This window comes from Hydra viridissima, unplaced genomic scaffold (assembly GCF_058129835.1).
Source record: "Hydra viridissima isolate aposymbiotic clone 2 unplaced genomic scaffold, HvirCarnegie_v1 scaffold_10, whole genome shotgun sequence".
NCBI classification, from domain to species: Eukaryota; Metazoa; Cnidaria; class Hydrozoa; order Anthoathecata; family Hydridae; genus Hydra; species Hydra viridissima.
In genome coordinates, this window is record NW_028324309.1 from 14,774,291 (window position 1) to 14,796,478 (window position 22,188).

A 22,188-nucleotide genomic window follows, 5' to 3' on the forward strand; every position below is an offset into this window, starting at 1 on the left:
CCACACAATAACCTTTTAAATTTTGAACCAAATAAGAAGTTGGATAATCAATGTCAGCCCAATAAATTTAAGAGAACAAGAAAAGAAAATAGGAAAAAGGAAACAAAACCATATCAATATCCTGCACAAAACCAAAAAGAAGAGATAGTTCTGAAATTGTCTCAGCAACATGTTGATCTAATTCATGATAAACAAAGTACAATAATATGCGATAAGATTGAATTTTGTGATTTCACCAACACTCTCATTACGTAAGATATTTAAATACATTTTCAAATACTTGCTACTATTCATATTTTCTATGAATATCTTAGCTTTTAAATAAATTTGCTTATTCAAGTTAATTTGATGTAATGGATAATATATTAGACAGTAAATAAAACAATAAACTATATTTCCTTCAGTATATTAGTTATATTTTTGTGTAAAATATAAATTATTCATATATATGTGTGTTTGTTTATATATATAAATATATATATATATATATATATATATATATATATATATATATATATATATATATATATATTTAATTTATTGATATATTTAGACATGGCTCTCACCAAATATCTTTTATTTCCCTTTTGACATTAGAAAACAATATACCATCTGACATTTCCTTTAATTTAAAAAAAAGCACTCCAGGTTTTCAAAAAGGCTGGCTTCAAGATGAAGTCATAGGAAGTTTTCTACATTGCTTAGAAAAAAGATACCCTTCAATGAAATATTTGGGTCCAACTGAAGCATTAGCTTTAAGCTGTTCAAAAAGTTTATGGCTTTTATGGAGAGATGTTGATACTAAAGTTATAGAACAAGTCCTTATTCCTTTTAACCCAACTAATTCTCATTGGATTTTAATACATCTAAAAGTTATAACAAAAGAAATAACTGTACTTGATCCACTCCATTGCAATATTATGCCAAATAATTTATCACACAATAAATACATTGCTGTTGCTAAAGACCTTTTTCGACTAAAGTTTAACATTTTAAACCCAACCGTCATTTCAGCCCCAAGTCATTGTTTACAGAAGGATAGTTACAACTGCGGTGTTTACATATGCTATTATGCATTACAACTTTGTGAAGGTATCATTATTTTTACACAATATGCATTCTGCATACAGAGTGCATCTTGTGCAATATTTATATATTAGTATTTTTTTAGTTGTCGATTTTATAACTAATTTTTTATTATGTTGCTTATATTTAATTAAATGCATATATAAATTCATTTATGCATTATTAACTATAAATTTAATTATTTGTTCAATAAATTATAATTGTTAATTATAGTTTGCATAACTTATAATTTGTCTGCGACTATTTAAAAATGCATCATTACACGACTTTTTTATTTTCTATTTTATTTAACTTTCTTTAAAATTGTGTTTTCAGAAAAAAATATCAATGATCCATTTAATGAAGTACAATTTCGTAAATATATATACGATACTTTATGCGGTAGGTGTTTAAAGAACCTTGAAAGTGGTTTTGAACGTCTGTACGATATTTGCAGGGCAAGTGTTTATTTTATTTTAACATAATAATAAGCTGAAATTTTTATTCCAATATTGTTTTAGGGAATAACCTGTTCCTTTACTATTTTGTTCGTCCACTTTGAATTAAATGCGATTTGGTTGGCGAAAAATAAATATATACCGTTGTTACATTTTAGGTCCTATCCTTATAAACATATGTTTCTTTGTTTCTTTGAGTTGTTTACAGTTATATCTAAATTATAGCTGTCTATGAAATTTGAGAAATTGATGGAGTAATAGATATTGTAGTAGTAATTACAAGGATGACCTTTAATATTTTATTATTACAGATTTGCAAGAACACATCCTCTAAAAAGAACGATTGGGTGCAATGCACAAAATGCCCACAATGGTATCATTGCGAGTGTGCCCACATTTCAATCAAAGATGCGGGTGTCAGTGATACTTTCCAATGTCAATGATACAACCCTATCAAGTTTAAAAAACGGCTATTTTCATAGCCACAAATCGTTTTAAAAACATTAAATGACATGAAAAATCTAGTTCCATTCTATTCTAATTACAGGGCCGTGCTAAGGGCGTGAATTAATTTTAATTAAGAAAAAAATAAAGGAAATTTTAAGGGAAATCTTTTTTTTTTAATCTTAACTTGTGCTAAAAATGCGCCTCCTTATATAAACTCTAATTAATAAAAGCTCATTTAGTGAACAAAAGAGCGCTCTTTTGTTCTGTAAATGAGATAAATTGCGCCCCCTTCTCTTTAAATAAAAGTTATGTCAGAGTTAAAGACAATAACATTTAATTTTTTTAAGAGGAAGGGAGCACAATTTTTCTTGCTTTCCCGAAGCGCTAAGTTGGCTCGGTATGAACCTGTCTAATTCTAGTTGTTTTTTAAGTTTTAAATCAGACAATAACTTAACAATTTTAATAAAATATCATATCATTTTTAAATAGCCTGTTTAATAGGCCTAATTTGTTTCAGTTTTTAAACAACGTGATTTGTTAAATATTTGGGGAGAGTGGTCTAAAATATCCCCCTTTTCAAAAAATGATACAATCAACTAGCCTCGTACAAACAAACCTAAAAACAAATTTTTTAAAGGATATTCAATTTATGCTCTACAATTTGTTATCTGAAAATTAAAGATGCATTTATGCCTTACGTTAAGAAGCAACCGATAAAAAGAGAGATGCCAGGGGCCCATTTCACCCTAGTGTTAGCCTAAAATGGGTTCCTTATTTAATAAATGTATAAAACCCGAGTTTTAATCAAGTACTGACAGTTACTTATACTTTAGTAATAAATAATCATCTGTTCCTTAACCATATTAGAATTTTGACACTCGAAGTAAACTCAATTGAGACAGAATGTGCTCAAATCTCTTCTGTAACTGAGTGATAGAAACTACTACAGCATAACAATATGTGTACAGGTGGGATGAGAGATTATCTAAGATATATGATAAATCCGGTTGGATATTATAGTGATTTATCCGGCCAATTATATGATATACAAATATTCGGCATTTTGACCGGATTATCCGGTCGGATATCATATCCGGTACTCCTCTAATTGTTACCTTTTTATAATATCTGATCAACATTTTGTTAAAGACAGTATTTTCAATATTGCTTATAAAAGAATGGGTTAAAAAAGATTTTAAAAGTGAGGGTGAAACAGGGCTTTTTTCTTTCCGGGGATAGTTTTCTTATGGTTAGCTGAACAACATACTAATGTTAAATTTTAATAATATTTGGCTAAGCATAAGAGGCCCGTTTTAGACCACTCTTTTCTATAGATTTACAAAAAGTAGAGTATCCACGGTATTACGTTCGCCCCCATCTCCCCCCTATCCGCCCCTTCTAACAAACAAATAAACAAAACTTTTGCCTAAAGAAAAAATAATCTCTTATAAAAAAAAATTTTACAAAAAAATAGAGGAAAAAAGTTTTTTTGCATTTTTTTTTTTTTAATTCTAAAAAATCTCCTCAATAAAATATCCAATATGAAATGTGGATATTTTTTATAATTAAAAAACTATTATGGTTTAGGCTATATTTTGAAAAATATTTTAAATAAATGATATAATAAAAATAAAATTAATCTTAATATATCATTGAATAAATTACGCATGTTGTTTACAAAAATAACTTATGTAAAATTATCACAGATTTATGCGCAAAGCGGGACGCGGATACAGGTTTTTTTATAATTCAATAGGAGTATTTCTCCCCTACACTCGATTCTGTTTGTTGATTTAAATTAACTTTACAATAATAAATTGGTTTAGACGAAAATCTATGTAAATTAATTCAATCCAGAAAGATTAAATAATTATTTTAATATTGAAGTAATTAAAGAGGTTTAAGAAAGAATCGTATTCAATATTTGTTTGCTTTTCTGTTTAGATGACAACAGTATAATTGAAGAAAGTGAATTTTAAAAAGGAAAAAAAAAACTTTTTAATGTGTTTTTTTTTTGAAGTAGGTTTAAAATTTCAGGTTTTTAAAATCTTATATTCTTAAATATTTTATAATTAAAAAATATCTATGTTAAATTTTTAAAATCTTATAATCTTAAATATTTTATAATTAAAAAATATCTATGTTAAATTACACCAGGTTGTAGAAAATAGTTATAGTTTAATGTTAAGGTTGTAAACAGTTAGAGCCGATTGAATAGATCAAAGATCGATTTAATCTACTTAACCTACTACCATAGTGAAAATTCACTATCAATTGTTTGTTTTTCTGTTTAGTTGGCAACAATGTAGAGAGAGATAGTAAGTTTTAAAGGATTTATTTTTTTAAAAACTAACTAAAATGTGTTTTAAAAAAACGTTGTTGACTTTAAAGTAAAATAGTAGGTTTTTATAATTTTTACAATAAACCCAAGAACTTAGGTCCTACTTAAAACTGTCAGTAATAAAGAGAAGAAATTTAAAATTCTCAATAAGAAAGCTTTTTATTATATTATATCAAGTAAGTTTAATTAAGATTTATTTTCTTTAGTTGATAAAGAAAGAGCTAATAATGGTATTAATTACATTAGTTAAATGAGTTTATTTTTAAAAAGTTAAGTAGATATTTTACCATCTATACATTTAAGTGCTTTGATTATTTAGATACCGAAGTCAAGGAAGAATTAAGTCAGTGTTTTTTGCTATTAGATATTTGTTAACAGGAATTTGTTTATTTGTACTGTAACTGGAATTTTAAAACTTCAAGTACTTAAGCTTTATTTTTTCTTTTAGGAGAGTTGGAAAAAAAGTTTAAGTATAAATTATATGATTATGATTAGTATAGTTAAGTAAATGAAGTATTTATATCTGTACCTCAAAAGTCCAAGGTCAGTTTTCACACTGTAGAAATTGTCCGGGAGAGAAAAAATAGTAAAATAATTAGTCTTTATTGGCTTATTCTTGATGTTTAAATTTGTTATTTTTTCGTGTTTTATTTAATTTTTCTTGAGGCACATTAAATATATTTTTGAAAAAAATTAAAAATAAAAAATTAAAAAAAGTGAAAAACCATTTCTGAACAATCAACCTTTGTCTTCTGAGGTACAGATACTAAAATTTAAAGTTTATTTTAGTTTATACTTTTGGTTTAGTTTATAGTCAATTTTGGTTTAGTTTTTGTTTGTTTTAGATTCAGTTGTCTTTTTTCTTACTTTAGACAACTTTATGGAGGAAATGAAAGGATTAGGTAAAAAAAATTATAATATATTAATGTAAATATTATTTTATCAATTATTTTGAGGTATATTTTTTATCTTTAGTGTCTGGTAGAAGTACAACTGGTAGGACTGTGTTTTAAATTTTAAGTATTTTTTCTGGAGAAATATGTGTTATAGGTGAAAGAATTATTTAATTTATTAATATTATTAAGATAAATTCAAATAGGACATCTTTAAACTTCGCATTTTACTCATTTTTATTAAGATTAAATTTTTTACCAGTTTAACTCTTTTTTATTTTTTTTATTTTTTAAACATTTTTAGCATCCTCTTCATCCTGTGAAAATGGTGAGGATATGCTTTATATTTTGATTATATAAAATTGCAAATATTTTTAATTTTTATTATATCCTTCTATTTGTAATTTTAGATCCGTTAACTTTTGAGCAATATAAAAGATGTCGCTCCCAACAACCAGGGCCTCTCTCGGAGAGGTCCTTTAATAAGTGGCGTACCAATGGCGGTATAGATGAGCCATCCTTTAAATGGAGGGCCCATCCATACCGGGGTGTTGGGAGACACCGAAGAAAAAACAGCAACCAAAAGGTTGTAAATGTCTTCTATCAGTGAAGATATTTATAACCTTTTTGTTGCCGCTTTTTTCACTTTTTTTTTATTATTGTAATTTTTTATTAACTTTCTTTAATAATATATTTTGTTTATATGGTTTGTTTTTGTCTTTTTTAATTAAAATTTTATTTTTACCAATTAAACTTATTAATTAAACTTAGATATAGTTAACTTGAACCATTACTCAATCAGCATAACATGATATCATAAAATCACATTCTTTATAATGTAAAATTCTTCATAATATAACAATATTTTGTTAAAAATGATTCATTGGTAGTTTAATTTATTGAACTCTCTGCTTTTAAAATTTTCTATAAGCCAAGACAATATGTTTTGCTATATAAATGCAATTTATTTATATCTCAATTTGATTTTATCTTTTTTTATCGATTTATTGTTAGGCTATTTGAAGCATTAGTTATTTTGTTTTTTAGTACTTTAAATCTATTGTAATGTCTTTTAAATTAAACTAAATACTACTAAAAGCTAACATGAAATAACGTCATAAAACAACACCGACAAGCTGCATGACAGTAGCTTAAGTACAACAACAGGTTACCGAAACTCAGGTATATTGTCTTTCAGTTTGTTTGGTTTTTTTTTTTCTTTCTCTCCCTCTCTCTTCATTCTATGTCTACTTATATTTTACAATTTTTTATTTAGGCTTATCGTATGACGCATTAATGCAATATAAAAGATAAAAGTTTACATATTTTTAAATTTTTTATATACATGTTTGATTGTAAATTAACTTTTTTTTGTTTAAAACGTATTTGTACTCAATTGCTTAGTTATTTTTTATAAATTTATTAAGTAATGTGTATTTAACGTTTTAAAGTCGATTTCCTTTGTTAAAGAAACATGTAACAAGTAGCTACTAAATAATTAATAAATCAAGTATAAATTACGTTCGTTTTACGTTAATGTGATTAAATAAACTACATGATATAAAAATATAACAATATTTCCGATTTATTTTTTCGTCAATTTAAAGCATGTTGATGCGTTATTATTTTGTGTTAGTAACTAAAAACGCAATATGTTGAATTAAGTAATGTAGAGGAAAATGGTTTTGCCCTACTCTGATATGACTCATCTCATGTAAATTACGAAAATAATGTTAAATAATTGGTAAATTATTTTACCTCCGCAAATTTTTTATTTTCTTTTTACAGATGGTTTAATCTTTACAATTTAAAGGGCAAAACCTTAACTAATACCATAAAAGGGTATTAGTTAAGGTGTTGCAACTTAAAAATTGTGGAAAACAGCCACTATAAATTAAGTAACAGACCGACCATAACCCGTATTACGGGTTGCTTTTCGCTAGTTTTAATAAATTGTGTAATAATTATTTAATATAATCTGTTATATGATTTTAGAAATAATTATTTATTTTCTTGCTAACAAGCACCTACAAAGGAAAGGCCGAGTTTTGTTAATCGGAATAACTGACTTTTCCTTTTTCAATTTAGTCAATTTTTTTTAATTTGTTGACCATTAAATTGGTTAAATATTAACTTCATATGCACGAGACTTTTCCTTGCTTTTGAGAGAGAGAATTTGGGATTAGTTATTTGGGAACCGAATATCTGAACTGAATATATCCGGATCCATGACTCAAAATTAGGATACAGTTACCCAGGTAATCGGATCCAGATCTTGTTTCCGATTATGCCATACACATCAGGTGGTTCACATTTAGTGATGGTAGATTGAAGTTTTATTTTGTTAGGTGTTTTCATTTTTTCTATATTTTGTTCATCTCTGTTTATCTTTATTATTTGTTTATGCAGGTGCAGTAAGAAAACTATCCCTAAGAGACGATTAGTCAACCGGACAAGACAATGCCAAAATGGCTGTCATGTTCAATTCACATTGATGGCCTCAAAATAATTCGCTAGGAGATGCGTAGAGGAAGACATTTAATTATTTTTTTATTTATATCAAATGTAATGAAGTGTTTTTTATGTGTTTATTTTCTTGTTTACATTGTTAAATTTTTTTATTGGATGCTGTTTGAGAATATTGATTGAATAAGCTTCTTTTATATGTCTTATGACTGTCTTTTGAGTTTTATTTCGAACAAATCGACATTCCTTTTATTTTAAAAAGATTATTTTGAAAAGATATTTGTTAGTGGCAGTGATAATTACCCTTGACAATAGCCGGTTTATTTTGCCACAAGCTGAAATTACTATTATAAAGAACAACGAAATGCTAACAGATTTAAGTATTAATGTTGCCCAATTCATTCTTCAAAATCAATTTCATATTAAATCAGGTTTTCAAGATACAATCATAGGGGAAAAATACTTGTTCAAAGAGAAGGGTCAATTCATTCAAGTATTGCACACTGGTCAATATCATTGGATCACTGTATCAAATGTTAATTGTCCTGTGGACACCATTTGCTATTACGATAGTCTTTTTCATGGAAAAGTTAATGATCATGTAAAGAAACAAATATGTAACATTTATAAAACTAAAGGTAAAATATTAACTATTCATAAACTCAAATGCCAACAGCAAACAAATGGAGTAGATTGTGGAGTTTTTGCAATAGCCAATTCATTTAACATATTAAATAAAACTGACGTAGGAACATTGTCCTTAGACAGGAACAAGATTAGGAGCCACTTTCTTGAACGTATTAGAAATAAAAACTTTGTTCCTTTTCCACTTAGCAAAGCTGAAGCACCATTTAATAAAGAAAAAATTATAACTATGGAAATTTCCTGTTCATGAAGATCATATTGATTATGGTATCATGCAAAGTATGGTATCATCAAAAACTATCGATTATATAAGTTTAATCATTCTTAATTATTATAGAAGCATTGTCAACAAGATATCTTTTTTTTAACTAATACATTTTTATCTTTTTTTCACAGGACTGCATGGCAAATGTTTGACAGGTCTATGGATGACACAATTTTTATGAAAACAAAGAGAACAGAAGTCATTTAGAAATGGTACATATAACATAATTTACATTTAACACAGGTTGATAATACAGATTTAATTTTGGTTGATATCCGCAGTAAAAAAACATATTTCAATTAATTTTACTTGATGCAAAAATTTTAAACGCATGTACTGAATAAAAAAAAATCTAATAAATTAACTTGTTTTTATTTAACAGGTTCCATTATTAAAATCATGTCTTTGTTGGCTTAGAAAAATAAAGAATGACCTATTACTCCTGCTTTCATTGCCGGTGGATTGTTTCAGTTGTGAGCTGGTACAAACAGATACTGTACTTGTTTTACTTAGAACTGTAGAGTCTGATAATTATTTTAAAGAAATTGCCAAGTCTCTTGCCAAAGAAATTATTATTGTTTTAAAGAGGCAGCTAGCGCCATATCTCTCTGGTGCCCTATCCAATCCCAGTAGAGATGTAATTAACCGTACACTTGAAGCACCAGTGCATAATATGTATAGCGAAAGAGCTCGGGGTATGTTTGATGCACTGAGTAAGAGAGCTCCTAATGCTACCACTGGATGGTAAAGTGAAATGCAAAGTCTAGATGGTAAAGTGAAATGCAAAATCAATAAGACCTTTAATTGGTTGATGCAGTTGAATCTGTCTAAACAAAAAGATATCATTACTTTTGCCATTAAACAAGCAGTAGTAAACAAAAAGCTTTTGCTTGTGAGGAAGTCTGAAATTGATGCTGCTGCCAAGTTACGTCAAGTAGAAACTGCTCAAAAACGGGACAAAACGGAGAGAAGAAGAATAGAAAGAGCAATAAAACTAAATTTAGACAAAAATGTGGAACCATTAACATTTGTCAATTTTTCTGATGAAACAAGAGACATTATCAGGCAGATATTGAACAGAGATCCTGGTTTGCTACAAAGAAACATAAATCATATTTGGGATGTAGAGGGGAAAGATGTTATTTTTATGGATTAGTATTCATTCCTTTTCATCAAAAAAGAACAACAACTTAATCAATGTTGAATAAGAAAAACATTTTTAAAAAGTGAATTTCTTGCTGACATTGCTTTGGGAGACATTAGCTTCCAATAGATACAATATCTTAAAGCTGTTATGGTTTTCTACATTAATAATTGCAATCCATTTTTTTAAAATAAGTTTTTTTTCATCTGTACAAACAATATTTTCATGTACATTGTTTTTTTTATTGCTGTAATAAAGTTGGGTGAGGTTTTTATTATAATATATTATATAAAGTCTACATGTAACCCTTTTTTTACCTATCGAAAAAACAATGAAGTTTCCAATTATGAATTTTCCATTAACTCCCTATAAATTTTCTCCTTATAATTTTTTTAAAGCTATTATTGGACTGGTAAATTCTTTTAATTTTGCTTTTATTGTACATTCTAAATTTAACGATGCGTTTGAACAGCATCTTGAAAAAACTCCACCATTAAAAACTAGCACCAATTTAAATTTTAAAAGACATCTTATGTTATGTATTTGATAAATGTACCGCACATAATTAAATATTCACAAAAGTAATTAAACAATGTTTTTCGCATAATCAATATTTAATTATTCCGCAAAAAATCAACATTACGTCACCTAACTTCACGCTATGGAAACATATTTCAACCGACGAATAGGTCTGTAGTAAGAGGGGTGAGGAGGAGCAAGAGGGGTAGAGAGATTTAAATTTTTGTAAGATAAAACCCCCTCCCCTTTTGTCACGTGAATACTGAAAATTCCTAGGTTTGTGCGAATCCAGTGTCGATAGAATGAAATTGGTACATTCACGTGGGGCGTTTCCTGGTGTGTTATTGGTTAAGGCAAACAATGAGCTTGGTAGTTCGCCTCTGCCACAAATGTCTATCCTCCCACAAGGGGTTTGCCCTAATGAGTCAATAATGGGTAATACACCTACGTTAACAGGTTTTGAAAATAGACATAAAAAGGGCTTCTGTGATACAAGTTTCAAAATCTGCAAATGCAAGGAGTAAACTGAGTAAGTTTTTGTTTTGGTTTTTTGAGTAGTTTGGCTTATTTTACAGAGTTACTTTATCTAGCTTAAATGACCGGGGGACATTATATTTCTTTGACGTGCTAATTTTACTTCGCAAAATTTTTATCTTTTATGTTTTGTCAACTTTCTCACGGTGTTTGGTTTTGTTTTATGAAGGCGATTTGGAAATGTTATGTTACTATTTAATAAGGTAGAATTTTTAAAATTGATAAATAAGAATGCGTGTTGATCTAGAGCTTTTGGCTTCTCCCTCCCAGGTTTCTAATATAGTTTTTTTTTTTTTTATCTTAAACGAAAAAAAATTCAAAATCTGCAAGTATCAGGAGGAAACTGTGCAAGTTTTTTGTTTTTCTTTTTTGAGTAAGTTTTTGTTTAGCTGCTTTACAGAATTGCTTGAGCGAGCTTGAATGACCGGGGGACAAAATTGTTAATAGACATGCTGGCATCTCTTTGCAAAATTTATGTTATATACATTTAAACAATTTTCTCATGATGTTCATGTTTATTTTCATGATTCGGTGTATTATTCGGTATATTATTTTCATGATTCAGTAATGTTGTGTTACGTATTTAATGAAAGAGAATTTTTAAATGTAACGAATAAGAATGCCTTCTGCAGGTCTAGAGCTTTTACCATCTCCTCCTCCCCGGCTTTTAAGTTTAAAGTTTGCCTTGCGGACGTAATGTATACAAGAGCTAGTTCATTTTTTGATACAAGTTTGTATGTTTGTTTTTTTTTTACTTTTATTATCATCATTATGTTTATAACACTAAAATGAACGAAAGAGCAAGAGTATACTGTAAAAAGTATAGGAGATTTTAGTCCAAGATTACCAAGATGCTAACTTTGACTGAACCTTCTAGTGATGATGTTACAGTACAAGACAAACATGATCTTCACGTTGAAGACGTTTTAGCTTACAGCGAAATAGTTAGCGATGTTAGCGGTGGTGATCGATCGAAGACATCACCTCTAAACATAGAAGTAGCTAGGTGGGCAGTAAGCACAATGTATACCGTGAGTCCTTCAATGATCTGCTTTCAGTTCTCAATAGACATGGTTGTGAGCATTTACAAAAGGATGCTAGAACGTTGTTTAAGACTCCCAGACGAATCTGTACTTAAGAAATCTGCGGTGGCGCCTATGCTTACTTTGGAATTCAAGAAGGTTTGATTCAATGTTTAAAAGAAATGGATGTGATTGATGTTACTGAGATTAAGTTAAATGTCAGCATAGACGGTTTGTCTTTGTTTAAATCATCACTTGTACAAATGTGGCCTATTTTGGGCATGTTTCACTCAAATGTTTTCATTGTTGCACTATACTGTGGGAAATCTCTTGATGGTACTTGGCAGAAATGAGGACATTCTTCTCTTAATGGTGTAGTTACTGCTATAAGTAGCGGTCGATGTGTTGATGCAGTTGTATTAAGCAATTATTGCAGAGGGTGTCAAATTTGGTTCAACAGAAAACAACATTCTAAATATGAAAACTGGAAAAAAAATTCAAAATTGTTCTTTAAACCACACGAACTTGTCAGGGGCAATAGAAAGGATTGGTGCACTTAATATCTTTCAACGCTCATTGGAATTGTATGGACTCATATATAAGTACTATCTTGGAGATGGGGACTCCTCTTCTTTTAATTATGTAGTAGCAAGTGATCCTTACGCTGAGTATGATATCAAACCAGAAAAGTTAGAGTGCATTGGACACATTCAGAAAAGAATTGGAACCCGTCTCCGTAATCGTCGTAAAGAGAAACATGGAGGGCTAAAGTTAACTGGAAAAAAAAATCTGACAATAAAGGGCAGTGAATATCATCCAGAACTATTTTGGAATGGCTATTAGCCAAACTGCTAAAAATTGTAAATTAAATGATACACAAAAGATATACCAAATGAAAAAGAACATTAGAGCAGTACTTTTTCACTGTGCCAATTTCAACAGTCAATCACAATGCCATGTTTTATGTCCTGTAGGACCTGAAAGTTGGTGTAAGTGGAAAAAATCAGAAGATGACCAGGGAAATGACAATTATAAACCAAAAGTTAATCTACCTGTATTGGTTCATGATATTATATTAAGTGATTTCAATGATTTAAGTGATGACCAATTATTGAAAAAGTTTGTTCATGGAGAAACACAAAATTGTAATGAAGGGATCAATAATGTAATTTGGTCTAGGTGTCCCAAAAACGTGTTTGTGAAGAAAGCTACCCTTGAAATTGGAGTGAATTCAGCTATTTTGAGTTTTAATGAGGAAACATCTGGTCTTAAACGCGTCTATCTAAATATACCACACAGTGGTAAGACTGTAACCGGTTCATTGAAAAAGGACAAGCGTCGTGTTAGTAATATGGAGAGAAAAGAAAAAACTTTTATTAAAAAAAGGAGAATTCAATTAAGGGGATTATCAAAAGGCTGGTTTGATAAAGAACAAGAACTTGAAGCCAAAAAATCGTATGCTTCTGGAAGTTTTTAGACTGCTTTTTATCTTTATATTTTTGAAATGCTGTTTTCTCAATATGTCATTTTTTGCTATTTACCTTTACGTGGAACAAGATATTTCCAGATCGGTTTAACATATGGAGCTGAAATTTTCAGCATTTGCAGTTATAACTTAGATCAGGAGACTGAACTAAAATCAAGCTCATTTACAGTGTTATTACTCATTCTTTATGATTTTTTCATAGAGATCCCCTGAAAAGTGGTATAAGTTATAGCAAATTTTAATAATTGGCCTTTCTACTTGTGCAATGAACTTCATTTTAGTTCAGGAACTAGATAGTATAAGCAAGATTATTTGTGCAAAATTTCAAAAGAAAAAGATAATTTATCTTTGAGTTTTCTTGTTTCATCCATGTGTACAGTTTAATGCCTTTTATAGCTAAAATTTGATGTTTTTTATAAAAAATTTTCAGAAATTCAAAATTTTTTTCATAACTAGTAACTAAATTTCGCTATTCGAACTATTTTATTTAATATTCTGAAAAATAAAATTCAATTTGACAAAAAAAATTTATTTCCTGGTAACCCATCTTGAGAAAACTTTTAGAAGGCGTCTTATCGTCTCACGTTTTAGAAGTCTACGGAGACGATTTCAAAACCAAAAAAATGCCTTTAAAAGACATCTTTTAAACGCCTTTGTGCCGGCTGGGTTGTCAAACAATAATTAGGATTAAAAACGTCTTTTTGATTTTTATCTCAACATTTTAAAAAAAGCTGTCCCTGGAAAAAAAGCTGAAAACATTTTTATAACTTGGTCTGGTTGGGCACTTTGTTCTGAAGATATTTTTTCACAGTTAAGTTCTTTTTTTAAATTTGAATAGATGGTAAACAAAACAGATGCTCAACATTAATTTGCAAAATTCTCTTGATAGCTATGATCACCATACTGAAATGAAATCTGACATTGCTTCTTTAATGAAAAACCAGCAGGAAACTAGGGAGATACCGTATTACCTAAATAGCATAAAGAAAGAAACAATCAACTTTTCAGAGGTGAGAAAACTTCTGTTTGGTTTGTCTCCAACATCATCGTTCAAATGTGATTTATCTGCAACATCTACATGTTCGGGATATTTTTCTCAAAATAATTACTAATAGAATTTTATGGCATAGGGAGATAATGTACCACTTGATGTAAACGATGATATATTTACTATTAGTGACAGCAAATATATATTGAAAATTTTAGTGCAAATATTGAATGAAAAGAGCAATATAGAATGAAAATAATAGTGATTTTAACCTACAGTCATGAAATTATTGCTCTAACTAAAAAAAGGCCGTGGGATGAAAATGGAACAAATGAGCTTTTATAAGCATTTGAAAACAGTAATTTATCACTCATCAATTAGCAAGTGATCTCTTTAAATACAATACTGAAATTTCGATCAACAAAGCATACCTACAATAGACTCCACCATATGGCAAGAAGGCAGATACTTAATCGCTTGGAATCTGTAATCAACATGAAACAAAAGGCCTATTTTTTTATAAACCAAGCAAGACTATTAAAACAGTAATTTGATTTTGAAATCAAATAATAGGTAAAGTAAATCAGCTCTTTCTGAAGAAAAAGTAACAAGAAACTCGGCTTGTAATTGCCAAATACAGGGTACAGTGGATAGCTTCACCTCCTCACTGCTGGTAAAAAATGTTAGATATGAAAAAAGCTGAATAGTTTCTAAAAATGCAGAAAAGAAGCAGAATAATTTAAAAAAACGCTAACGACTTTACAATATATGATTATTCTACAGCTTTTTCTTTAACTGCTTTAAGAAAATAAAGTGAAAAGGTTCCAGAATTAGACATTCTGGAAACTTGCAAAAAGTTTCAAGCTACATTCAAACATAAGTTACGTCAAAGTAATTATAAATATTTTTTTTTTGTAGGTATGGTAATAAATTTGGATCTCAGCAGAATTATTTTGGGAATGGGTTAAAGAAATAGACCTAAAGTTTAGCTTCCTGTAAAGAAAAATTGCTTCAATTAAGATAATTGTTCAGCCCATCCTAACGTGCAGAAACTTGATTGATTGAGTGAAACTTATCTTTTCTTCCACCGAATACAACCATGATAACCCAAACTATGGATCAAGGAGTTATCCGATCTCTTAAAGCCAAATATCGCTCACTTGAAGTCAAAAAGCAGATTGCTACCTTAGAAAAAGGGAATAAGATGCTTATGTTTTCTATCATATATCCTATGTAAATGCCAACAAAAGCATGGAATTCAATTCCAGACCAAAGATTCATTGTTTAAAGAAATTAGGAACATTATTAGAAGCAATCGAAAAGCATATAAATAATCATAAGGACCCTTTCTGTAGCTTAGATGTAGACGAAATTGTAATAGAAAACTTAAGAGGTGATCTTGAATTGTTAAAAGCAAAATTATATGCAGATTTTAACCTTACGAACGACGAGTTAGTAGACGAACATATCAATGTTTGGAATATTCATCGGGAACATGTACGAAATAAGAACAGTGCGATGTTGTATTGTTGTAAAGATGAGAGTCGTGTTAGTGATCGTTATTGGACTAATATTGAAGAAAGTATAGTTCGTCCTAAGGTAAAAACATTGGTTTCTATTAAAAGGAAGATAGATAGTGGTGTATCGTTAAATCAAATTATGGATTCGGAGGATTTTTTTCCTACTTGGTGTTCTTATAATAGATCTCTTGCTATGTATAGTAGTTTAAAACAACCGAGGAGAAATTTTAAAACTTGTTGTATATATTTATTTGGAGAACCAGGGGAAGGAAAATCAAGACTTGCTTTTGATTTATGTAAGTTATTGTTTCCTCATATACTCCCATATTATAAGACTAAAGGTCAATGGTGGGACCTTTTTAATAATGAGCCTTGTATAATCTGGGATGATTACAGGGGAGACTGCTACGAGGCGCAGGAGCTATTTTAAAACTTGTATATTTTTATTTAAACTTTGTGATCGTTACGATTATAAGGTATAATTAAAGGTGATTATATGAATTTTAACAGTAAATTGATCATCTTACGAGTAATGTTGATCGTGTTTATTTGTATAGGGTTAGAATTGGTATCCCTTTGAAAAGAAGACTTGATGTAAAACATAAAATTATATTTTGTAATGGAGATAATATCAAATATACTGATTGTAAAATGAATGAAAATTATTCGCATCAATTATTTGATTTGAGAAATGTATCTTATTTTGATTTTATTAGAGAGGATTTTGAAAGGATAACTACATTGTCAAGTTTTTTAAATATATTAATAATAAAGACCAACAATATCTATTTCTTTAAATTGAACATAAACAGTCATTTCAAAAGTCAATTTATCGCTTGAACAATCTCTGTTAGGCTAGAATATAGGGCCAAAGAATTAGATAGTAAGAATGTATAAAATAAATCCAAATGAAGAATTGTTTTTTCTGAGACTGTTACTTTTGCAAGGAAAAGGAGCAACATCTTGGGAGGATGTACATACTGTTAATAGTATTCTGCTTGAAACATTTTGTGAAGCAAGTGTTTTGAAAGGTTTGTTGCAAGATGACACTGGCCAGATGAATGGCAGAATACTCATTGTGAGGCAGTTTTAACACCTCTACCAAAGCAAATTAGACAGTTGTTTTCAATTATTTTGACCTTTTGTGAACCTAACAATCCTTTACATCTCTGGAATACATACAAAGCTTTTATGATGGAAGATTTCATTCACTGCTCAGCCCCACATCTAATAGCTGAACAAGCTACTCTTCATCAAATTGAAAAGATTATTAATCAAAGTGGTGCAACGCTGGCTGATTACGATTTGCCTGTTATTGATGAGTTTATAGGCTTAAATCTAGAAAATTTTGATGAAAATGTTCAACAATCTATTGACGAAACCCATCGAACGAGACTGTTACTTAATGTCAATCAATGAAATGTATGTAATGCTATCCTTGCTGCACTGAATCAGCAACTAAGTGTAGAAGACCAACATTCTATATTGTTTTTAATGGATAGACCAGCTGGTAGTGGAAAAACCTATGCATAAAATTATTTATTATTATAATTGAAGAGCAGTTTTCCAAAACTGATTAAGTCAAAAAACGAAAAAAATGAGATAACTCATCTTTCTGGATATTCTCTCTGATGTCTATTTAATGAATAAAACCGTTTCATGCAAAACTTGTTATATGGCAATCTAAAGTAAGTACAAAATATTGACATTTTTCCAAAACTTGGTAAGTCATGATACGAATTCTTTCCAAAACTGGTTATGTCCATGCGCATGCGCAGTGAAAGCATTTTGTTGCAATGGCGTCGAACGACAATGTAGATGTATCGGAGCTCCTTGATGAATTCGCTTCCCCAGTAACACCCGGTAGAGGACGAAAAAGAATTAAAGAACGGCAGAAAACAAAAGATAAGAGTACAAAATGTAAAAAGGTCGATAAAGTGCCAATACTAAGCTGCCAACATCGTAATGGCCAGTGTAGGGCTGGTGATCTAGTTTCGAAAGATTTTTAAGGTTGGTCTCTTCTAATATTAATAAATCTACTATTAGAAAGTAGTCTAATAGTTATAGTTATAGTAATATAATCGAGTCTAATTATTATTGAAAAAAATAACTTTTTGTTTTAAGGATTAGACCTATATATTTTATTGTTAATATAGGCTATATTTTATTAGTTTTTAATAAAATACTATTGTTTATTATAAAAATGGTTTTATATTTATAATATTTTAATGCTAATATTTAAATTTAATATAATAAAATTGTAATATAATTTATATTATATTTAATTATATTTTCTTTTGTAAAATGACATATACTGGCACCATAAAAAAGATAAAGGAGAAATACCAAAAGAGTTATTGCAAGCCTTACATCCACCAGTTTACTAAAGCATTTTCGGTTTTCAAAATGACTCTACTATAGTTTCTTATGTACCTTAGAAAAACAAAGTAGTAATATTACTATCAACCTTCCATCACAGTGAGATTGTTATGCACCACAATGAAAAACCACGTATCATTCTAGATTACATCAAATGTAAAGGTGGAGTTGACACGTTAGACCAGGTTGTCAGGTGCTACTAGAGTCGCCAAAAGAGTAGCCGATGGCTATTTATAATGTTTTGAAATATTTTGGATATTGCAGCATACAATGCTTCGATTTTATTCTTGTCAATTCACCCAAACTATAAAAATGGGGCTTTTCATAGAGGAAGAAATTTTTCAAAATAATTATCAAAAAGTTTTATTAAAAAATTTGGCGCAACTCGACTTTACCCCCCCCCCCCCCAAATTTTTTGATTGATTCTGATAGAGAATTTTATGCTGATTCATAAAAATATAAAAACATATACCTGAAAATTAACGGAAAGTGCTCTTATTCGAAGTCAAAGTTGTAAAAAATCCCACTAAAAATCCTAATATTCGCCATTTTGAAAATAATAAGTTAATGATCTTTTAGCTGACAAAAGCAATACGTTAATAGCATGGTTTTTACGTTAAAAAAGTCATTAAAGTATGGTTATCTTGCGCAATTTTTTGTGGCAATGAAAATAGCCGTTTTTTGATTTATTAGAGAATAAACTATATTGCAAGTAATGTACTTTTGTAATAAATTTTAAAAAAGAATTCAAAAATTTTTTTTCCTAAAAGAAGAACTTTAGAAACTCAGTTCATAGTTGTTCTATCACATGAAAAATTTAGAAAAGGTAACCTTCAAACCGTTTTTTTTAATTAAAAAAACCAGCGTACAATACAATAATAGTTATTCATCAATTTCTCTACATTCTCACATTCTACGTTCAACCTTTATTTGAAATCTTCTATTAATTTCATTTCCTTGTAAAACTTTCTTTACCAAACTTTAAAATGATATTGCTATGGCTTATGGAAACCAGGTCTGTTTATTGCCTAATGTAACGGTAAATAATTTTCGTTAAAAATGAAAGAGTTTTTTTAAAAAAAAGGCGAATATTAGGATTTTTAGTAGGACTTTTTACAACTTTGACTTCGAATTAGAGCACTTTCCGTTGATTTTCAGGTCTATGTTTTTATATTTTTCGGAATCAGCATAAAATTCTCTATCAGAATCAATCATAAAATTAGGGGGTGGGGGGTGGGGGTGGAGAAAGTCGAGTAGCGCCAAAAATTTATTGCAAATGATCTTCTACCAATAGTTGCAAATAATATTCTTAGCCAAATAATTGCACAAAATAACCAATTAAATCAAGGTCAACCTATTTAAGAGCAGCACACAAAAAGATACTATTTGTGTCCTCGTGTTCATGACAGAAAAACCCGTCTGCAATGTGCATCATGTAGTCATTCTGTTTGCAAGGCTAATAGCAAATTTATTTGCAATAGTTGCCTTATTTAGCAGATATATTTTGTTTTTATATAAACAAATTTTATCAAGTATCACTTTTTTTAAAGAAAAACTGAGAAATTTGGTATTTCTGTAACAAACGCGTATTTTAATTTAAAAAGTTCAACATTCTTTGTATAAAAACCTATATTTTCAGTTCGGGTAGTTTAATACCCCAGCCGTCCTTAACGGAATTTTTTTTTTCCCATCCTTTCAGAGTTAAACTGTTTCTGAAACTTCCCGTAACCATTGCAACTATTAACTTTAAAGGTTAACAATTATACCAGAATAAAAGCCCGAAAAAAAGCCCGAAAAAGCTAACACCATATTTATAAAACTTTGCTGGAACAATTAAGCAAAATAGGCAAGATAAAAACTGATGATGCTAATATAACGTCTATTAGTTAAAAAATTGCATCTGAATCCATTATATCAGGTATTGTAGTATTCGAAATAGTTGATAGTCCTATTATTCTCTCTGCGCTAATTCCACTCTATATATACATATCCCTATAACGCCTGAATTTAAATTTTTTTTTAAAAAAATATTTTTGGTTTTATTTTTTTACTTTCTTAGTTATCAATATGTAACAACCAAAATATATTTATAAAACATATAATTTTGCTTTTTTTTTAAATGTAACTTAATTGTCACATTCGTCCATAGGTCTACAATGTAAGAATTAAAAATGCACCTTCATTTTTATATTTTTGCAACATAATGCAACACTTAGTAATTTATTATTTTAGTTAGTGTGAAATTGAACAAAACAATTTTTTTCTATTGTGATACAAAGATGAACTTTGCATTTACTGTAGAAAAATACTGGTGCACTCTTGCAATTTAAATTTTTGCATCTTCCTCTGTTTGTGACCTCAGGGTAATGGTGAAGACCATTCAAACGAACATCACTTCCAGGGATACTTTTGGTGGTAGGACCTCTACTTTTTTTCTTCGCAAACTCAACATCAGTAGAGGTAGCAGAAAGTCTGCCTCTATTTTTGCCTTTATTACTCTTTCCTTCAAGAAGAAGAGCTTCCGCGATGCTCATTTTAAATTCTTGCAGACTTTGGATCTTGTTTTTCGTTATTTGAAGATTCTCGCAGTCTCTACGATAAATTAGCCAAGATTTCACAACAGTCACATCTATAGAATGAGAAAATAATTTGTGGTCATATTTTTTCGATCTGATATGAATTCTGCATAGTGCAATTAGCGAGTCCATCAAATCAACACCTCCCATAAATTTGTTGTAGGTTTTCACAATAGCGGGGCCATCGATTGTAATGGTTTGTTTTGTCTTTTTGTCAAATCGCTTACAGTTGTCTTTCAGTTCTGCCGATGTAAAATTGACATAAGGTTGACAACTCTATTTTCTGCCCATTTCACTACCCATACTTCAGTATCTTCAACTAGAGCAGTCACCTCGTGATAGGACCCTTTTCCTCGTTTAATCATATTTTTGTCCTTAATTAGTGGTATCCCAGGCCAACGATTGATTCTAACGGTTCCCAGGCAAAATATGTTTTTTTGCCAAAGTTGTCATCAAAGGAAGTGATGTAAACCAGTTGTCAAAATATAAAAGATGGTTCAATCCCACAGGAATTGATTGGGCCAATTTCAGCACCACATTTGAACTAGCTCCCAAGTCAGGTTCTTCTAACACCGGTTCAATTTTCTCAGAATATATGAAAAAATCATACATGATTCCTTTATCATTGCAAAGAACAAACAATTTATATCCCCACTTGTGTGGTTTTTTTGGTATATATTGCTTTATGCTTATTTTACCTTTGAATGGAACTATCTTTAATTACATTTCATGTTTTTGTTATTTGCTATGGCAAACTCAAAAGCTAAGCCACGAACTTGGATAAATGAAAGTCCATGGTGCATGTTGACTGCATCTTGAATATATTTTTTCAATAGCAATTCTTCACTTGAGTTGAAAACGAGTAAATGTTCATTTGATGGTCGAAAATTAACCTTAACTCCATCAGGTGTATTTTTAACTTTGAGCACATACCTGGCTAATGTATTTTTTGGTATCTGATGACTGGCCGCTGCTTTTCTTATCGATAGTTCTCCTTTTATAATTTTTTCAGTTGCCGTTTTTAAAGCATCAATGGAATACGATCTGTGCGTTGTGGTACGTTGACGTTGACGGGGCATTTTAATTTAATTTATTTATAAACTGGAATAAAAAAAAAAAAACATAATTAGTTGATATAAATGTTAATTAAATGATTATATTAAATTAATTTTTCATTGGTGGGGTTAAGTGGGCCGTCCCATATAACCACATGAATAGCCGGCCCACTTAACCCCACTATATCAAAGTTCATATTTTTACAAAAACTTACCAGTATTTTAAATATTTGCGTAATTTGTGATAATTATTCAAATAGGCACTATATTAAAGTTCAGAAATCAGTTATTAAAACTGACAAAACTTGATAAACACAGATTCTATCAACTTTCTAACGCTGCAGTAAAACAATACATGTGACTTCCAAGAACAACAAATGCTTAA

The 22,188-nt window shown here is 29.6% G+C and overlaps 3 protein-coding genes and 2 long non-coding RNA genes across 5 annotated transcripts; 4 read left to right on the plus strand and 1 right to left on the minus strand.

Annotated features, from left to right (window-relative positions):
* Window positions 1-580: 580 nt before the first annotated feature.
* LOC149883276 (uncharacterized) lies at window positions 581-2,080 on the plus strand. The gene is made up of 3 exons (XM_090065363.1): window positions 581-1,092; window positions 1,402-1,523; window positions 1,835-2,080. The coding sequence occupies exons 1-3, from the start codon at window positions 723-725 to the stop codon at window positions 1,964-1,966; spliced, it is 624 nt and encodes a 207-aa protein (XP_089921489.1). The 5' UTR covers window positions 581-722; the 3' UTR covers window positions 1,967-2,080.
* Window positions 2,081-4,099: 2,019 nt separating this feature from the next.
* Window positions 4,100-4,769, plus strand: LOC149883277 (uncharacterized). Its single transcript, XR_016456534.1, has 3 exons — window positions 4,100-4,288; window positions 4,518-4,541; window positions 4,631-4,769. It is a non-coding gene; the product is annotated as an uncharacterized LOC149883277 (long non-coding RNA).
* Window positions 4,770-5,072: 303 nt separating this feature from the next.
* On the plus strand, window positions 5,073-5,814 carry LOC149883278 (uncharacterized). The gene is made up of 4 exons (XR_016456584.1): window positions 5,073-5,213; window positions 5,287-5,307; window positions 5,509-5,532; window positions 5,615-5,814. It is a non-coding gene; the product is annotated as an uncharacterized LOC149883278 (long non-coding RNA).
* Window positions 5,815-7,868: 2,054 nt separating this feature from the next.
* Window positions 7,869-9,328, plus strand: LOC149883279 (uncharacterized). Its single transcript, XM_090101044.1, is given in 4 exon segments — window positions 7,869-7,881; window positions 7,958-8,594; window positions 8,712-8,778; window positions 8,963-9,328. Coding segments are annotated over 4 exon segments (1,083 nt in total).
* An 11,072-nt stretch (window positions 9,329-20,400) lies between these two features.
* LOC149883280 (uncharacterized) lies at window positions 20,401-20,898 on the minus strand. Its single transcript, XM_090101045.1, has one exon. It carries the CDS (start codon window positions 20,896-20,898, stop codon window positions 20,401-20,403), a length of 498 nt encoding a protein of 165 aa, XP_089957171.1.
* Between the last annotated feature and the right edge of the window lie 1,290 nt (window positions 20,899-22,188).